General features: G+C 40.4%; 2 protein-coding genes across 2 annotated transcripts; both read right to left on the bottom strand.

Annotated features, from left to right (window-relative positions):
- Positions 1 to 1,891: 1,891 nt before the first annotated feature.
- Positions 1,892 to 11,919, bottom strand: dpysl2a (dihydropyrimidinase like 2a). Its single transcript, XM_086031193.1, has 14 exons — positions 11,590 to 11,919; positions 8,554 to 8,642; positions 8,183 to 8,367; positions 7,871 to 8,035; positions 7,529 to 7,590; positions 7,328 to 7,408; positions 7,179 to 7,247; positions 6,966 to 7,086; positions 6,420 to 6,576; positions 5,049 to 5,190; positions 4,784 to 4,954; positions 4,253 to 4,432; positions 3,565 to 3,748; positions 1,892 to 3,468 (listed from the first exon to the last, which is right to left on the bottom strand). The coding sequence occupies exons 1-14, from the start codon at positions 11,629 to 11,631 to the stop codon at positions 3,377 to 3,379; spliced, it is 1,740 nt and encodes a 579-aa protein (XP_085887319.1). The 5' UTR covers positions 11,632 to 11,919; the 3' UTR covers positions 1,892 to 3,376.
- Positions 11,920 to 13,098: 1,179 nt separating this feature from the next.
- On the bottom strand, positions 13,099 to 19,786 carry bnip3la (BCL2 interacting protein 3 like a). Its single transcript, XM_086031512.1, has 6 exons — positions 19,631 to 19,786; positions 18,380 to 18,641; positions 18,223 to 18,304; positions 15,748 to 15,854; positions 15,485 to 15,634; positions 13,099 to 14,648 (listed from the first exon to the last, which is right to left on the bottom strand). Exons 1-6 carry the CDS (start codon positions 19,710 to 19,712, stop codon positions 14,600 to 14,602), a joined length of 732 nt encoding a protein of 243 aa, XP_085887638.1. The 5' UTR covers positions 19,713 to 19,786; the 3' UTR covers positions 13,099 to 14,599.
- Between the last annotated feature and the right edge of the window lie 459 nt (positions 19,787 to 20,245).

Raw genomic sequence — 20,245 nt, 5'->3', positions numbered from 1 at the left:
TTTGCTCGTACAAGTGCAGTCGACAGCTTTCTCACTCAGGGAAGCTGCCAGAATACTTGTCATTGGCTGGCACATCTGTGACCCCTTAAATCACACCATCCCTGCACAGATGCCATTAGGGGAGACACTAGCGGCAGCAATAAAACCGGAGATGATACCGCTGACCTAATTCTCACCTCTCTCTATTGTGCTCTGAATAGGGATTATGACCGTCAACAAATACCTGTGTCCTGGTACGTCGTTTTCTAGACGCATCAGCATGGAATGAGTACTTTGATTCGATTTGGAGCTCTGCGTGAGTCACATGTAGACTACAGGGCATGGTTGCCAGGTTATGATTAAACACCCACCAATTCTTTAGGGGATCAAATGCAATCATGAGTTGAGGTTTGGAAGTTCACTTTATAGAAGACTCTGGTTAAACAATAAACTGTATAGACAAATGTATTGGACATGTGAGCTGGCCTTTGCACAGTCACAAAAATGAAGAAAATAAGGACTCAGTCTCAACTTTACCAGACTTTCTAGGTTTTGATTATCTTAGTGGGAATTTCTGTCCACTGGTGTCTGCCTTACCAAATCTCAATTCCGCACTTAGCTCATCAAAATATATATATATGCCTTTATGCACCTCGTCTGAAGCGCAGCCCTGTTGGAACAGGAAGGGCCCAAAGTTCTCCCTATGGAAAGAGTCGGGGAAAAAATATCGTAGTCCGAAATATCTCAGTAAAATGGCTTTTTAGTTACTGATTAGAAATGTTGTCATTGCAGTGTCTCAATACATTTGCCCACGTGTTGATGATCCTCTGCTGATGACTCATGCAGGCGAGTTCCCCAAGAGGGATCAATTTCGTGACGCCTTCCTGAGGCAATTTCTCGCCCGAAGCTATTATTCGTGGGAGGAGATGTTGTTATTGGGAACCCCCTTTCCGTTTAATTACTTTGTGTCGAGACTGGGTACTTCTCTAGCAGAAAGTGGCTCTCACTAAATGCTGAATTTGAGCACATTTATCTAATCACTGTTTTCATGTGTTCAGCTCATTGTACCTGGAACACAAGAGTGAAGATGTGGAGCTTATTCTTTTTTCTTTGCCCCCACACAGTGCCTGCAAAGGGCCTACTATGTATCTCTGCATATTGTACAGTACTCGAGAAGGGGGAAGTTGTATCCAAACATACCTTTTCAGCTGCCCATTGACTTCACAGTTGACTTTTATTCAGGGATGGTACTGCACTATAGGTAAAAGTAAGTCTCAAGACACCTCAATATCAAACCAATAACTGTGAATGCAGGTGTGACTCAAGTGTCGTACCAGTTGAGTATACTAGTTACTAGTCTACTGTTAAAAAGTAGTCCCACACAACCGTACATGTTTAGTTTGACCAGTGACCACTATAATTACTTTCCACTAGAACATAATAAGAATAATAAGAACATGGTGAATTCAAACTAGGCATCGTGATATGGTGGTTAGCGCGGCTGGAATCCAAGCTCTGGCCTTAATGTGACGAGGTTGCTTGTTCTACCCGTATAGGTGAATTAAAGATTCAATTGTACGTTAGTGTGAATGTGAATGTGAAATATAAATAGTTGGGTTTTCCCACACCAACCTAGGCTGATGCAGTCCTAACCAAGTCTTGTTGCATGAACTAATGAATCCTACTTGGATGAGAGGCGAAACGTCTTCTATGGTAAACAGAGCAACCCATTTGAGATTGATTCTATGCCCGGTGAATGGCTATCTGTGATTGGCTGGCGAGTGGCGACCCATTCAGGGTGTACCTGTCCTTTATGGCAATTAGGGTTCACATTTCAACAACTACTCCCATTAATTTAGGCATATACCTTAAAAAAAAAAATCATCAAACATAGCAAAGAGATGGAGGGGGAGTCAGTAACAAATGTTTTATTTATATTTTACTCCACTGAAGTCAACACAGGTTGGGTCAGATGCATAAAGGACCATTGATTTGTGCCCCGTCAAACCTTGGTATCCTACAAGATATACATGACTGAATCACATTAAGTGGGACAACACCAGCACTGCACAGCTCAATAACTACTATGAAGAACCTTGCCAAAATAATGTCATCCACTTTCACATCATAGCCTGGCATTAGAGGCGTACACTTGACAAGGCAATGGAAGGACCTACTGTATCTACAACTTACTGGAGCTCCAGTTCAAACCAGTGGCAATAGGTAAGGGTATGACAAAGGAGAGCTGGATTTCCGGAACTTGGTTCACAACACAAACACAGAGAGAAGTGGACACATGATCGGCACGCAGTGAGGGTTCTCCTAAATATATAACAATCCATGTTGCAATGTTCCATCAGGTCTCAAAGATCACTTGTTTCAAGAGCCTTCATAGATACAGTGTGCTATCAATATCTTAAAGAACAAGCAGGGTACTATTGTAATTCAACATGTAGGCTAAAACATAGAAACTCCACAAAAAATAAAAAAAACTTGCAAGCTCATATACATGTGTATTATTTGGATCGGTACAGATGCAAAACAACTTTGTCTCACTATGTGGCCAAATGGGTCCCCCGGGTTCATATTCCAAAGCAGAGACAATTGTAGAACGATGGATGCAGGAACACTTAACGTCAACTGCACATATACACAATAGCATTGCTCATATAGCACCAGATGCAGAGAGCAAACCTCTGCAAACCTCCCCTCTAAACTTTGCAGTGTCTGTATCCTCAAAAGTGTTCAGCAGACACATCATAAATAGGTGGAGGAGGTGAACGACTAACACACATGAGGTGAGAGGGCAAGGTACTTCAAACTTTGTGTGGCCCCAAATACAGGATGATAGTGAAATGTAAGTCTTAAATACCATTGCTTTAAATGTCAGTGCATTGAATGCATTAATGAACAATTAACGTGATTCAAAACAAACCAAAACCGTATTTAAAAAATAGACAGTGTAACTGTAACACAAAAGGAAGACCGAGCTGAGAAGCTAAATTAAATGACAAAAAAAAAATCCTACAGTCTATTTTTCTGGTGATTATAAATTGACTTTTGACAATGGGACGCTGTAATAACAATTGAGAATTGACTTTGAGGTTTTTGTGCCGCCAGCACACTCTAGCATGAGTAAAAACTGCTGGTCCTAAAATATCCAAAGACTGACTAGTGTTAGGAGGACAAAGTAAAAGGTTAAACATCTCGCAACAAGTTTAAGTTCCCTTGAATCGTTCCTAATATGTGAAATAAAATTAGGTAGTGCTTTTCTTTCCTTTTCTTTAAATACAACATAACAGTGAGTGACGATGAAAGAGTGCAGCGCAGGGCAAGCAAGGAGTGACAGGCCGCCAGTCCGGTGCCTGCCCGCACTTTGGCGCGCTTCAAAAACATCTTAACCGAGGCTGGTGATGTTGGCTTTTCCTCCAGGGGGCGCCACGATGCGTTGGGTGTTACGGCGTGGAACATTGTCGTCAATTTGGGCACCTAACAATGACAACGTGTATTACCATCACAACACAGCCGCAAGTAAAAGTGCTGTCGCACTAGGGAGGAACGATGCAAAGACCGTAGCTCGCTCACCTGACAGACTGAAGCCAGACTGGTGGAGGTTGCGCACTGGCTGCTGAATAAATTGTGGCTGCTGTTGCTGCTTGGTAGGAGAGGTCTTCACTGCCGACACTGAGGACAGAACCTTGGGCGTAAGAATCACCTCACACACTGGCCCATCATACTGACCCCGGGGGACTCCACGCAACTCTGTCAGCTGAACATTCAAATCATTCCATCAGTGAGACGGCACTTACGACTTGGCGTGTTTGGTCAGTGATTCCCAACCATTGGGCCACAGCGTACCGTACTTCACTTCACTTAACCGGTGTGAAACGATTCGTTGATATCTTGCCTTAATCTATCTTTGTTCATCTAGCAATGCCAGCGACTAAAAGTGACAGGCAGAAACAACTAAATGATCTTCCGCAACCGCTACGCTTATTCTTTGGCATTTGCGAATTGACATATTTGCACTTATTGTGTTTGCTCCATTGCTTTTGTGCCAAAAGAGTAATACATTGGCACCATCTTGGAATCAAGAAACTATGTTTAAATGAATTGAGCTTCATTTAGACAAAAACAGTGCTTGGCTGCCATCTTATGGCACCGATAGGCAACTACAGTACAAACCTTTTCAGAGATGAAAAAAAAAAATGGCCTTGGCTCAATACAGGTTGGGAAACACTGCGCTAGATCAATTCTTTCCGTGTGGACGCACCCTGCTGCGAGCCTTTATCTTTTTGTAAACGTGGTCCGGAAAGGCTTTCCGGCTGATGTAGCGGCCACAGCCCTCTGTCGTGTGAAGGCTGCCTTCTTCCAGCACAACTTTACCTTGGCTGATCACCACCAGAGGACCTCCACGCACCTCTGTGCCCTCGAAGATGTTGTACTCTACAGCCTGGCAGAAGGAGAGGAAGCCGGAGACAGGAGTCAAAAACCAACAATTTTCTAAACAGGCTACTCCTCATTTAGAGTGAGATGGGGCCTATCGCAACTGCCTTCAATGTGTGCCTGGATTGGTCAGTGGATCGCGGGGCTCACGTAGACAAACAACTATTCACACTTTAGAATCTTCAACTGACCTAACATTCATATTTTTGAGATGCGGGAGGAAGCCAGAAAAAAGTGCCGGCCCGAAACCCCAAACCTCAGAACCGTGAGGCACATAAACGAGCCACAAATCCGATGCGCGGCCCTATTTATTCCAGTAAAAAAAAAAAAAAAAATTATAAAACGCCTCTACAAATACCAAGTTGTGGTTCTTGGCTGAGATGATCGTGGTGACATCGGGGTCCCACAAAACAAGGTCGGCATCAGAGCCCACAGCAATGCGGCCCTTGCGAGGAAAGAGGTTGAAGATCTTGGCCGCATTTGTGCTGGTCACTGCCACAAACTGATTCTCATCCATCTTCCCGGTCACCTGGTGGGACATATCATGGGAACAAGGCCTCAGAACGCATGCATAGAGATAGAGATCCCACCCCCCACCCCCCGCATTGAATATTGGCCCTCACCACACATTTGTCCCAGATTAGGGACATCCTCTCTTCAGTGCCATTGGTGCCCTCTGGGATTAGGGTGAAGTTATCTTTGCCTACTGCGCGCTGGGAAGTCTGGAAAGTGCAGTGAGCACTACCGGTCACCTGTAGATCCCCGCTGGATTGGACAGAATGCCAAAGTATACTTTCAGATGGCAGTACAACATAAAGAAGTAGAAATTGTGCCTCGGAAAGATGCGCTCTCTAGATGCGGGATTTAATGCCGCAGAATTTGTTTTCTTTTCATTATCTTGTCATTCAACTTGGAGAAGTAGCGCAATATGTCAGATCCGTAAAAGCTTCCCGTTCCAAAGCAAGACACTGGTCTGGAGCTAACTATCTTTGAATTACCATCGATCCGCAAACATAATTTCATAAAGTGATTTGATTTAAGATTTTAATCTGTTCCGTGCCAAAGCTTGTAACTCAATTACCGCGAAGAGTATATCAGATCAGGTTTTTTATTGAAATGAATTGAAATTAATCAGTTCAAGCCTCCCAAAAAACATGATGTTTTTAAAGAAAACAGGACTGTATTATAAAATATAAAGGAATAAACCGGTTTTAAGAAGCACATGTAAGAAAAAGATGCGCATACTGTACACGCAGTAGTAGTGTATTTGTGTGTTGCCGTGTGACTTTGAGAGGGGCGTGGCCTAATGAGTGACCATGGAGTCGGTCTCAGTGTTAGCATCTTTTCTGTGCTCCTTGCGAGTCTTTTGATTTTATGTTTGTCTGCTTGTCCACTTCAGTAATGGCTGAGGTGCCTCTCCAATGTAGCTGAAGCTTCCTCATCGGTCAAATTTTGGCCCATAACACAAAGAAAAGAACAAAAAGTTGCGGCTTGTAACTTAAGAAATTCATAAATTGGGGCACCTATAGTCAAGGTAGGTACCACTGGATGCTTTGTCACAGTCTTATCTATCTTATTCCTGAGGGCTCTCATGGAGAAACGATTATATGCACGACTTCCTGTCAGACACTTCCGGTCAAAAAATTGTTTTGTATTTGTTAACAGCGGGTTTTGATTCACAGAGTGGTTTATTTGAACGTTTCTCCTCTTTTTTGTCACCTTTCTACCCAGCTACGTTAGCAGGAAACGGGATTGAAATGTTTTCTCTTATAAGATGCAACAACTGGTGTTCAAACATTGTTAAAGGCCGTAAATGTCATAGAAAGTGGACTCGCATTTTCTGTCTAAACAAAACATACGTTTCGCTATAACGCAAGTCACGCACCTAATTCATGCAAAGGCTCATGGGGCGTAGCAATAAGGTAGATAAGCAGGCACAAAAGGAGTACACTGTATCTGAAAAGACTGAGCTATCTTTGAGTCCAAACACCAACCACGACAACAGAGAGCTGAGGTAATCGGGGGTGGTGGGATCAGGACTGAGTGGTGGAGAGGTCACATAGGTCGCAGCTTTGGCCCAGTTCTTGCTCCAGTAATGGGTGCCGTCAGTGCCCAAGCTGGCTGAGATGGGCTCGCCGAAAACCACAGAACCTAAGAGGGAATAGGAGTAGGGCAATTAATCGAAATTGAATTACAATCACGATTATTACGTTCCACGATTAAAAAATTGGCATAATCGTAAAAAAAGATTATTAATATGCATTTGTATCTAAAGCACTATATTTGTTTACACACAAGGAAATCATACTTGAATATATAATTATAATGTTTCAAAGAATTTCATTGGTCTTTATATTTTTTACGATTACATATTTTCTTGTTTTGTACCAAGAAATAAATGATCGTTTGAGTAATCGTGGTAATTATTACCAAAATAATTGTGATTAATATTTTTTGCATAATCGAGCAGCCTTAGATAGGAGCAATCATTGTAATATCTAAGAATAGTGTTCTGGAAAAGAAAATATGTCATGACATACCCTTTTTCCTGGCCAGAGCGATGACATCTGCAGCGCTCTTGCTCATCACCTTGGTGATGTATACTGGACAATTTGTCTGATTGGCTATGGTGATAGAGCGATTGACTGCTTCTGCCTCCACCTGCCAAGCACACATACACACAACAGAATATTTCTCCTTTCTGGCAGCCTCTCTTGAGCCCTTTGCTGTGTTCACATTTTTAGACGCCTCACCTCTTCTGGGCGACTAAGCACATGACCTTCAGGGCCAGTTATACCCAGCTCGAGAATTCGTCGCTGCTCCTATTAAATCCAAACAAAAACAATCATGTTCCAAATTTGAGAGAACTGTTTATTGCTTGCATAGTATATTTTTTTATTACCTCAGCAATGATGTCGCCATTCTCTGCATGCACTTGAGCGATGGCACCAAGGTCTCTGATGACGCTGAAAACCTCATAAATCTAAAATATCACAACGGAGATTAGTGAGCTCATTTGCAGAAGTCACACACAAACATCAAACAGTCAACCATGCAAGTTTGGTGAACAGAGAAGAAGAAGACCTCGCTAATGTTATGGTACCTGAGAGTCAGAAAGTTGGAAAACATCCTTATAGGCCAAATAGACCAGGAAAGAGTTGACACCTGAAGATAGAAAACTTATGAGAGCCAAAAGTGGAAAAAAGAGAGCAAAAGAGGGAGAACCCAGAGCAAAAGAGGAAGAGTAAAACAAAAAAACAAACAATTACAAAAGGGACAAGGGAGAGTCTTGAGAAAACTTTTTTTTTTTTTTTTACACCATGCAAAGATTGAATGAGGAAAACGTGAGATTTGTCGTGGCACAATTACTCGGCTGGGTATTTGTGGCTGTAACTTTGACAGTAGTAATAATTTAGTGGTCGCATTACGAATGCTGACTTCATACCATGTTCCTTCACCAAGGTCTCCATCTCCTCCTGAGTGCCTTGTTTCCAGTCTGTGAGGTCCACATGGAGAGAGTAGTCACAACAGGATTTGCTGTCAGCCAATTCTCTCCACTGCTTGAAAGCTTCAACCAAGCCTATGCCAGGCTCCGGCACCACGTGGTCAACTACAAAACACCCCAAAAAAGGCTGCATTAAATGTATGGGAGTTAGCTGTATTCAAACGTTGTTGTAATTGCTGTGATGGGATTTGTGTGCCTTTGTTGACAACACGCTTACACAGTGGTCAGAGGTCTGGCTGACGGACAACTTACTGATCATGGTGGTGCCCCCCGCCAGAGCTGCCCTGGTGCCCTGGTAGAAGTCATCTGCTGCCATCATGCCTCGGTCAGACATCTGGAATCGGGTGTGCACGTCGATGCCTCCAGGCATCACCATTCTGCCGTGAGCGTCTATAATCTTAACTCCCCCAGGGACAATTAGGTTGTCACCTATTTGCCTAGAAGACAAAACAAATGTAGAAAATGAAAAAAAAAAAAAAAAAAAGAAAGCTAACACCAGCATTTAGGTCACTATTGTTTTAGATGAAAAAAATCTTAGATTTAAAAAAATCCTTTTAATTTGACATTGACAAAATGATAACAATTTATTGAAATAGTGAACTGGAAAATTAAAACGAACTTACTTGATGACTCCATCCTCCATGTAGATGTCAGCCATGAAGGACTGATCATCGTTCACGATCTTTGCTCCTTTTATGAGGAGACGGTCACTCTGCAAATTAGAGACAGTTTTCATTTGATAAATTATCACCCAAATGCATGCATTTTCAACAGCGCTTGTCCTCATCAGGACATGGCTGACCTGACACATATCCCACTTGACTTTGGGGTGGAACTGGAGTACACATCCAGCCAATCCGAGTGCACATATATCGGTAGATGTACAATCAACTTCAAACCTATGGCCCATTATGATGCCTTGGTTAACCAAACATACATGTTTTTGGAATGTGCGAGGAGACTGGGGTCGCCGAAAAAAAACCCAGACAGGCACTGGGAAAACTTATAAACTCCGCACACGAGGAGGGCTTGACTTGAGATTTGAACCTTGTTCGGGCTAACTCTGTCTCCATCCTTAAAAAGAAACAAATTCAAGTGTGAACTGGTGGCCTATCTTTCATTTGTTTTTCTACGCTCTCACAAGGACATAATGGCAAGCTCGTAAAAGTAATTTAGTGAAACTGTCATAGCATGAATTGCAATATGTCTTTAGTGAAAGTCTTTGGTCACTGTATAGTTGAACGAGAAAACAGACTTTTCAGTAAATGTCAATAATGCTGTAATTGTAATACATTATAACATAAATATGGGCATAATTGCACATTGGAACCGATTGTCAGATACCAGTCACTGCATATCGCCCCGGCCACTCTATTAAATTGTTTGCCATGTTTGCACTGTGACAACAATAACAATAAAAGGACTTGTTTGTGCAAATCAAAATGCGGCCAAATGTATTGGCTTCATTCATTAACTGTACAAAAGCCTCAGTGTGAATCCGATTAGAATACACTGTTCACTTGGTACGGTTGTAGAGTACTAACTCGATGAAACAGAAGAATGAAACATTAGCATGGTTTTGAAAAGCTCAATAAACAAACAAGTTTAAAACCCAAGGCCCCGCGGGTCTCCCATCATGTTATTTCATACGGCTTGTGAAAGCTCGCCATAAATCTTACTTGACTTCTCTTCAAAACCAGCCATAAAAAATAAAAAAATACAATAACTAAATACATGGACAAATACAAGGTGTGTCATAAATGTTCCAAGCGTGTTGTCGACAAAATATATATCACACACAAACTCCAAGATTTTTCCTTCACTGTGAGCCAGACAACCAACCAACACGTCAACAATGAGATCCTGCGCCGTTTGGTTTGGTCAATGTGAGAGGAGAGGCGAGAGTTATGGCAGGAAAAAAAAACTTGTGGCTAAAACAACTGGAACTGCCTCGCACTGTGGCCACATGCCTTGTGTATGCAGTTTATATAAAGTGCAGCTCAGCTTCTGGTTAGCAGACTTCATGGCTAGACCTTTGCTTCTTAGTTACAATTTCCAGCGGCATTTAAAAAGACACTTCAGATGGAGAGCCAAAGCAATAACAAATGCCTTATATGCATTATTACTCTTCAAACTGTTCATTTTTCTCTAGTCAGCATCAAAGACAAAAAGACAACAAACTACTGAGGTTGCTATTTTCCTAAAAAGAAAAGATTTAAGAAATTCATATTTCATTTTAAATGTCATTAAATCCGTCTCTGTTTACCGGTAAATCTAATCAAACAAACCAAACACAATACCAACCAGCGATGGAACAAAACAGCAAACAAAAAGAGTCTGGATTTGAAATGGGGATGGAGAAAGCAGATCTGTTCCATCTCTTGCTATTCGTAATGAAAAAACATCAGGACAAAAAAAAACAAAAAAAAACACACACACACACAAGACAACAAAAAAGTTAAAAGCATCTTTCCAGTATGTGACTTTTCATTTTCTGTATTCCTTAGGTTGCATCTAATTTAACCTAATTGGTCTGAGAAGTATTACACTGGTCAACAAATGTTTACAAAATTTTTAAATCAGAGATTAAAGTAAACTTTTCTAGATTCTTTTTTTGCACTGATTCCGAATCTGCACTCATTTTTCTCGAGCACACCAGCTTTTCATAACAATAATAATAGAATAACAATAATATATACACTATAGTAATATATTCATTAATATTTATGAATTAAGGATTAAGTTCAGCAACTCATTTTTTTCTGAAATATCATAGCTATAAATTACCATGGATGCTAAAATTCGTAGGCTTTTATAGCTTACTCTTAAAAACAAATGTGAAAATAGTATCATCATAACATTATGTGCTTAAAAAAAGGAAAGACGTGTTTTAAATCAGTGTTAAAATTGCGTTTCAGGAGGGGGACATAAAGCCATCTCGAATTATAACTTGCTGTTGATCAGTGTTATTTATCACAAATAATATATGTATATGCCAAAAATGTATAATGACAGACAGAAAAGCTAAATGAACTTCCAAAAGATTGAAGCGGGTACAAATAACCCGTGTATCCGTCTGTTGCCATTCATACAGGAACAAATTATTACATTACATAATTATTGCACTTTGTCATGTAAGAAACGAATACAGTAGTCACACAGTGTGTCTGATAAGGAATTGAAACTGGATGCACCTGCACGAGAGCTGACAGCTACCTGTCGACGCACTGCAGGTTTGCCTGTGGTGTTAAAACCATGTCAATGCAACACACTATAAATCATGTTCACTATTATTTTATATATATTGCTCCATCAGTGAGGTTCCAACAGCAGCACGATTAGGGATTTTGTGATGGGTGCTGTCAAGTGACCTACTTAAAAGAGATTTTATTTCAATCGACCATCACGACATCCACGCTGGTATCCCCAACAGTGCGCAGTGCGGTTTAAAATCTCAAACACAAATTGAAAATTTTGCCCCCGCCACCTCCAAAAAATATAATAAATGATAGTGCACATAGGCCTTTATAAATTATGAACAGTGTGTGGCAAAAATGAACTGCTGATGCTACCGGTGTATGCATACGACGGCTACCGTTCGCTGCCTCACTGTAGCATGTTAAAATAAAACTGTGGAATGAAAACAACAATATACTCACAGTAATTCGAGGAATGTTTTTTTTCCCTTGGTAACCCGACATTTTGAGTATCCCTCCAGTGGTCCTCTGCCTCTCGGCTACCGCTAGCTAGCAAGACTGGAAAAGCTCAGCAGCCGGTGAAAGGATGAATGGATGCTCAATGCACAGTCGACGCCCAGGGTAATTTGTACCTGTCTAACAACTTCTACCGATGGCGAATGCCGTTTACAACGTGCTATCTAACGCACTAAATAAAAACGAGTGCCACAATTTGAGACTATCATTCAAATGATTGGAATTCTGTATGAATAGATCCCAGAAGACAAGTCTCCAGAAAGGGGCTAAATGGTACCGCGCATGCGCAATACCCCACCCTAGTCAGTCACAGCTCCATGTTTTAACCATAAAGGCGCAAGCGTTACCTAATATGAAGACGGTACAGTACAAGAGTGAAAGTTCTATTATCATATTTTTCTTTGACTAACACGGAATATTGGTGAATTTTACTATTGTATGACTCCCTGTTTCATAGAGGCCTAGTTTCACTTCAAAAATAGTTTCACAATTCTTTGTAAATGAGCACTTCTCCTTGGCCAAGGCAACTACCTTTGTTAAAGTGCTGATAGACACCATGATATATAATGCATAGCTGTGCATTAGGATCCCCACGATAAGAGGTGGCTCTAAATAATTGCCTAGGGCCGCAAAAGCTGAAGGGGGCCCTGGGAGATAGCTTACATTGAGCCGTACATCAATGACAAAGTACTGCACTGACAATGTGTCGCTGTTGTGTTTGCACCAAACATACTCTAGAATTATGGCTAAAAAGGTCAACCTTGGTTTTATTGGACCAATCACCATAATTCATTTTCCTCAAGAAATTGCAAGTGTGTTTTTACAAAATGTTCAAACCAAGATGATGTGATTATTCCAATAGGTACCTTTTGTGCAAACTGATAAGACAGTTGTAGTGTCCAATCTACCAATGCTGTTTTTATTTTCAACTAGAACATCTGAAATTGATCAGAGGTTAAATAGTGGCAGATGTGTGTTGACTGACATTTAACATGAGTTTGAAAGTAACTGGTTCTGAGCACAGCCACATACCCAGTTATAAAATGTGTGCTCACTTATGCAAGTATAGTACCTCAGTTGATTATTTTCACTTTCCGTCAGAAACGATTTAATTTTATTTCAACAGGTTTTACAGGTTAGGTCACATTAATGGTGGAACGTTTTAAAATGTTTCATCATGACTTCATTTGTTTGTATCACGAACACCTGGCATTTAACAGGCAATGTGTTGGCTTATTTCTACTGTAACTTGGCTGTTATTTTCCTACTCAAGAATTTTTTAAAATTCAATTGAGTTGCCAAGGTCACATTAATGGTGGAAAACTGGTGAGATTTTTTATATTACAAACATCTAGAATTTAAAACAGAGTGTCTAGGCCTTTTATAGCCACTGTGTATAAGTACACACACATACACATCTCACATTGGAAGGTGTATTAATAAATGGGGACTGACTTTCAGATGACCAGCTTTCTGCTTTATTCAGTACAAAGTCATTTCAGAGTTTCCATTGTTTTCTTCAATTTGCCGAACAGCTGTGCAGAAGCCTGCCAATGATCAAGTATCTGTTTGAGTTACTACATTTCCATTATGGAACCTTGTTATATTGCTAGTCACTGTCTCAATAACTGCACACAAGCCATAGTGATATTTAAGATTAACCAGAACAATATATTTGGTTTTCACATTGCGTTATAACGTCAGTTTTAAAATACTGTCAAATGAGTCATCCAGTCATTAATCTTCATTATCATTATTAGCATCAGTATACAGACATTAGATGCACTTAAATTAGTAAAAGCTTATCTTCCTATTTTTTTCTGGAAGTTTACAAGCATTGTACATATTAAATCACACTGGAAAATGAAAATAGACAGTGACATCTAGAGGAAAACAGGCTCCTGGAGACAGCTTATTCAATGGTGGGTTCTGCTTCAAACGGTGAAGTAAATGACAGCAAAAACACACCACTGACACTACATTTACAGATACATTATTCATCATTATGATATATGATTTGACACAATATCAGGGAGCTTCTACTAATTGGAGCAGATCACAGTTTCATGTATCTTCACATCTGCATTTCCATAGCAAAACAAATAGGTGAAATTGAGAAATAAAAAAACAATATGATGAAAATGAGAAAAGGTGCAGCGGTAAAAGATGTTAATTTGACAATTCGCCTTTGTTGCTGTAATGTGCAAAGAAAAGCTAAATTTAACGGCAAAAAAACCCAAAAACAAATCAGCATATGGGCTGGCACAATGGCACGTGGCCCAAGTTCCACTATCATAATATAGTCAAATACCACAAAATGCAAAAGTCACTAGCTACATGGTAGATAAAGTTTTAAGAGTTCAATCTTCAAAACAAGAAGCTTTAAAAAGAAAGCCACAAAATGATCAAGCTTCTACTTCGAAAAGACGAGTGCAGCATTACGTTTCCTTCGGCAACTGCACTTCAAAAGTTCAGCGCAAAAAGTTAAGGCGTTACAAGTTCCTTCCTTCCTATCTGAACTTCTTTTCATATTCAAGATATGGCGCATATTTTTGGTTCATAACCCTGGCGAATGAAAGAGTAGTTGGGGCGACTCAGCTAGAGGGCCAGATTGTCCGGTGACAAACCAACAAAAAGTAAGAGTGAAATTTTGACGAACCATCTCCAAACCTTAAACCCACTGAAGCCAAACCCTTGTCACGTTTATATTTGTATTAGAACATGAAGATTTTTCATCTTGAACAGGGGTTGTTATCGAGTGGATACAAGTCAACTGGGGTGCCTTGGGTCAAGATGAGGAATAACCACATTACAACATGTGTGCGTACACTAACAATGTGACACAATCGAACATGGATTGGGAGCGCAAATGTGGGTGCACGATGACTGCAGGGAAACATGTGATAACAGACTGCTTGAAAGACAGGAGGACACCCAGGCACTGCTCATTTTCTACTCAGTAAGAGCTGGCAGAGGCTGTGGCGATTCTTTTGCCGATGTACACCCTACAAAGACAAAACAGGAAATTGACATGAAAATATGGTCAAAAGGATTGTAAACATCTCTTAAATACTTATAATATTACTGTAACAGCCAATTTATATCAGACAACAGTTCATTTTATTATGAGTAAAACGTCAGTGTGTAGGAAAAAGCTAAATCATTCTTGGTATCATTTTTTAAGGCAAAACCCAAATGACAAAAAGGGAAACATATATTAGAAAGTAAAGTGATGATTACACAATAAAATATACATTGTCAATTATCTAAGGCGGAAGTGCCAAAAGCCATCGGGCCGTGGACCAGCACCAATAGAAGAGCCACTAAGCACCGGCTACAAAGACAGACTGTACAAAAAATATTTGATTGATCATCAGAGTCTGAAAGGTTTATTTTGAAAGTCAGGTGCATCCACCAGTACCTTTGTACACATGTCAAACCAATAACCTGGATCATGTATAAAAGTAATCTCACAAACTCGGAAAATTAATAACAAAAAAGGAGCTTCTTTGGAAATTCTCGAATGATGGAGACCAAAAACAAAATCACGGCGCAGACAAGACATATTCTAAGTAACACACTTCAGTGTCATTGTCTCCCAATCGCCCCAAGATGAGACCAACTTGTTGAAGACAAAACAGCAGGGCTTTCAAAAATTAGGACACCTATGTTCAGTGTAACGGTGAGTTGTATTTCTAATAATTTGTGCTAATTTGTGCCACAGTATATGGTCTGTCAACATTGCGCCTAACATACAACCGGTCCGTAGTGCAAAAAAAGTTAGACCGCGGATCCAAGGGATTAAAATGTTTGAACGGCCATTAAACATACAACTTCTTACCCGATTCCAAGAGCGAGGATGTGTGAAATGAGAAGCGACGGGATGAAAACTTTGAGGAATTCAGCAGAGAATACGCCGCCTTTCTTCATAACTCCACTTTTTCTCATACTAAGTGACACCGCACGTCGAGGGTGCCTGAAGTGGAATTCCCTGAAATAACACAAAATAACACAAAAACAATCATCAGAATATACCTTCAGATTAAAAAATAAATAAGTAAAAGCCACAATCGGATGCAAAACAAGACGAAGGAGCCTGCTCACTTGGGTGGAATGTTTTCTGGCCTGCTGGACCAATCAGCAACCCAGTCGACTTCTTTGTTCATGAGAATATCATCCTCTCTGTCTTTGTCTACGCCTTCTTCTTCTGACTACAAGTGTGAAGAGAGCAAATAGTTAAGACTGAAAGATGATCATAACCATGAGGTACAGTGGACCCTATTCAGTCAAACACTCCTGAGGTTGTACACTTTCAGTGTTTTGCTTTTTCCTTTATCTTATTGTTTGTGTGATTCCACCACAGATGGGTGGCAGTGATGGCAAAGATATGTGATGATGACCATTACACCGGAAATAGAACTACTGCAACATGAAAAAGTGGAACGTGCATCTGTCCTGGTTGCTAGGGCTAAGTTAAAAAAAAAAAAGATAAAAGATGAACAGAATACATGGAATTGCAAAGTTAGCTGTGGTCAGGGTCTTGTTCTCTCTTGAAAGTGGCTATTGCACCTTGACACTCAAAGGTAAGGTCATATATATAAATACTAGGGGTGGGAATCTATGGGTACCTCACAATTCGATCCGATTCCGAGGCCCACGATTCGATCCGATTCCTATGATTCGATTCCGATGCATCACTACAATGGCTTACATTTTATAGTTAATCTAAAACACTGGTACCTTTTTTTAAAAAAACAATTGCATAACTCAAGGAAGAGTAAGGATTTATAGTTCACTCTTTGACTTTTATTAAAGTAGCAAGGCAACCTTGTTTACGTGTGTCAACACAAATTTCAAAAAGTGCCAATGGCAGCACTTGCTGTAACAAATGTCTGTAACTTCTCCTATAACAACAAAAATATCAAAACATATTTAAACTTAATCTGATTTAGCGTAACCTGTATTTTAATACTTTAAGTGCAATATGCATCGTCTGATTGACATTACTGTGTAACTTAGCAATGAACGCTGCTTTTATTTAACCTAACGTAGCACCTTGTGTAGTATATTTTCTTTTAAATGATATTGCAATTTGCCCTGCGATTGGCTGGCAACCAGTTCAGGGTGTACCCCGCCTACTGCCCGAAGAGAGCAACCCCGCGACCCTCGTGAGGATAAAGCGCTTTAGATAATGGATGGATGGATGATATTTCAATTGGTGACCTTTATTTCACATGTACAGTAGTTTATGTTGGACGTGGTATTGTGCATTACAGCAGAGGGCAGTGTTTAACATTGTGTGAAAAATGACTGTTGGCAAGGTGAGCCAGAGAGCGAGAATGTCCCTGGGCAGACAAAAACAAAAGAGGACGAGACTGAAGAAAGAAAAAGGCACGCGGTGCTGTAGCGATATGGCTGGTAGAAGTACTGTACTGTGTATTTCCTCTGTTAAGAGCAATAAAAGTTCGAGTTCGTTCCACATCTTACTGTGAGTGGCGTAATTAACACTAACATTAAGCCCTGGGAAATTGCCACCAAACAGAACAGCTTTATTATTCGAAATATAAAGCAGCATATTTTGTAACAATAAATAACAGACTTTAAACTGTTAATGTTGCAGAAGGTGTGCAGAAGGTGTGAATATTCTAGGTTTTTGTGTGAGGAAAGAAGTAATCAACATGCTCTGCGCGAATTTTATATACAATGTCACTGTGCAACGGGGCTACGAAAGCCCCTTCCTTCCACAACCGATACGGGCGCAAATCTGATGCAATGTACTCTGCAATGGATTTGGTAAATTTTCTAACTCTTTCGGAGTTTGGGAGAGTTGGGAGAGCACCTGACAAAGTCGGCTGTTATCATCTCCGACGGGTCGCAGCACTCAACTCTGGGTGGTAACGTGTCATCTTTGTTGGGTTCCCGAAATATTTTTCATCAACGTCTCACACTTAATAAAGAAACGAAATGTCTCCAAACCGATGCTTTTAACGAGGATTGCACCGCTCGTGTGAGGTTTTGTTTGTCCCGCCATCGTGTCACGTAAACCTGGGCACAGGTGTCTGACGTACAAACGCACGTAATCGCTTGCACATCTTTTTATTTTTTTGTACATTTTATGCTTTAACCATCGCTTATCAATAACTCTGAATCGATGCAGAATCGTTTGAGTAAAACCAACGATGCATCGAAAAAACGATTATCGTTCCCACCCCAATAAATACAGTAATTGTTTTTGCATGTTCATCACAGCTTACTCCTTTTTTTCCTGAATGTCAAGCTTTCGCATATGAGGCCATTGCATAATTCGGAATATGTTAACTGTTTGCACATTTTAGTTTGAAAAAAAGGTTTATGATAGGAAAACTTTGACCCTGACATGGATTTGACATCTTTAATTCCTATAATAGATTCATCCTTTTTCTATGGAACTTGTCCTGTTGAGGGCTAGCTGTAGCCTACCTATCCCTACTGACTTTGGACAACAAGTGAGGTACATACCACACCCACTATGTGAGATTGTGTTTCAGAAATACAAATGAATAGCTTTTTTTATTTTTTTTTATATAGGATGCAATTTACCTGACTACCTCTTGGACTAGACATGTCCACATCAAAAGTGATCTGACCCTCATCCTGGTTGGGACTCTGTGGCCTGTGGGGACTGAGTTGACACATTATGGTTAATAGGTATGTTTCTACACGACTGACACCATCTAGCACATAAGTTAAACCCTACCTGTCACACGAAGAATTGCTTGGGCTGGATTCATGCTGTGCATCCAAGAGGATCCTCTCCATGTCCCCATTATGAATGGAGGAGGATGATGGCACATGTTCTAGTCCTCCGATTAGGGTTTCATCCATCTCAGGCACCACTTCCAAGGTTTGAGTCGTGCTAGCGTTTGCATTTATTTTGTCTGCAGCAGCTGAAATTTGCAAGCTGCTATGCACGCCCTGCGCTCCTGTATTTCCATTCAACTCCAACTCCACCCAAGAGCCTTAATCACAAAAGGTTAAAGACAAATTTTGATGATTCGATTTACGCTGCTCAAGAGCAAATCTCACATAACAACCATTAATGCATTACGAGTTGTACTTAGAACAACTGCACCACTTCAGTGATAGCGTTCATTGTGCCACTGCCCTACTAACAGCGAGAGCTTTTTTTTCTGGCCAGGAGGGCGTTATGCAATGCATTACAGCCAGCTTGGCTGCACAGAGAATGCAAATTAATCGCTTGATATGCCTTTCGTCCGTTCATATTGCACTACGAGACATAGAATTGATTGACTGACAGAAAACGATTGAACGACGTGCCCGGGCATGGTGGAATGTGTGTTTATAGCCATGTCAACAATGCAGGTCTCTGTTGCGTAACAGATAGGCTGCTCCGACGTGTCGCTGTTGCATATGATGCTGGTACTCTTTTTTTTTCTCTTTTTTTTTTTAACCTTTTTCTTTTTTTTGCGTGTGGATAAACCAGTCAGTTATTCGTCTAAAATGTTGTTGTTGTTGTTGTTGTTGTTGTTAGCAGTGACAATGAAGTACTAACGTTCCATGATCAATTTCTTTGTTTTAATTTTCTTAGAGATTAAATTAGAGAGACAGTGCCTGGTAAAAACAACATTCTAAAGACCCCAAAATATTGGTCACTGCAAAGAAAATCTTTTGCTAAAAAGCGACGCAATGTTAGTCTTTTTGTCTCAAAGTTGTTTTCATTTTGGTTGGAATCCGCCCAACATTGAGTAGCCTATGTGATTGGTTACAATTCCCATCTGTAAAATAATTGCGACGCCCGATTGGCTCTCCCTCAGCAACGTCAAACTATATCACCCACCGCCCCTCCAAGAGGATGAGGAAACGCTTTTACCCGATATAACTTTACCCCAAATTGCACCATTACGGTCGAAAAACAGAATATCAGTTAAGGAAACTCGAAATAGCTTCAGGTTGCGAGGAACATATATATACGAAAGATGATACGTACCGTGAAGTCCGGGCTCTTCGTTATTGTTTTGTTGAGCAGCAGCGGTGGACATGTTGACTTCTGTTTTAGCATTCGTCAACATGACCAGGGCGTGCGCATGCGCGTAGTCTGTCCAGAGTCCAGACAAGATAGCAAAGGCAGTGTTTAACTAGGTAATGGACGTGTCTTCATGCATCGATTCATAGGTGGACGTGCATCTTTCATGTTTAAAATACGTGTGCGTGTAACTGTATTGTGATGTGATGAGCCCAAAAAGTATGGACAAAACGCACAAGGCTTCATGCGACGTGATCCAAATGGTGTAGGCTTTCATCACAAATGGTGGACAAAGTACTTAGTAAACAAAACTTCGTCATTAATGCCTAAAACAGATTAAAGAACACAAACAATTTAAGATACGAAGGTATCTGTCACCCACGTGGTAAAACGTTGAGCAGATATTTTTTTTGGGTGGTGATGGTGGGTGTGTAATTGTATCGTGATATTACGTTCCATAGACATTATACTCACACTCATTGGCAGTACAGTATTATCTACATTTGAAATTTTGCTTCTAAATGTGTTTTTTTTTTTATAGTATGTAGTAATTGATTCTATTTGAAAACTACAGCCAGA

This window comes from Filicampus tigris, chromosome 5 (assembly GCF_054856515.1).
Source record: "Filicampus tigris isolate MCC_2025a chromosome 5, RoL_Ftig_1.0, whole genome shotgun sequence".
In the NCBI taxonomy this organism is placed as follows: domain Eukaryota; kingdom Metazoa; phylum Chordata; class Actinopteri; order Syngnathiformes; family Syngnathidae; genus Filicampus; species Filicampus tigris.
The sequence above is the reverse complement of the archived record's forward strand: the minus strand, read 5'-3'. Positions and strand labels throughout refer to the sequence as shown.

Bases quoted from the DNA above. Each gene is read 5' to 3' on its own strand.
- dpysl2a (XM_086031193.1), bottom strand. From the start codon at position 11,631: ATGTCGGGTTACCAAGGGAAAAAAAACATTCCTCGAATTACT. The intron at 8,643-11,589 runs GTGAGTATATTG...TCTAATTTGCAG, and splicing joins AAAACATTCCTCGAATTACT to AGTGACCGTCTCCTCATAAA. The intron at 7,591-7,870 runs GTATGAAGTCAG...TTCTATCTTCAG, and splicing joins GACCTTGGTGAAGGAACATG to GTGTCAACTCTTTCCTGGTC.
- bnip3la (XM_086031512.1), bottom strand. From the start codon at position 19,712: ATGTTGACGAATGCTAAAACAGAAGTCAACATGTCCACCGCTGCTGCT. The intron at 18,305-18,379 runs GTAGGGTTTAAC...GTGTCAACTCAG, and splicing joins AGCAATTCTTCGTGTGACAG to TCCCCACAGGCCACAGAGTC. The intron at 15,855-18,222 runs GTAAATTGCATC...TCACACTTGTAG, and splicing joins CTAGTCCAAGAGGTAGTCAG to TCAGAAGAAGAAGGCGTAGA.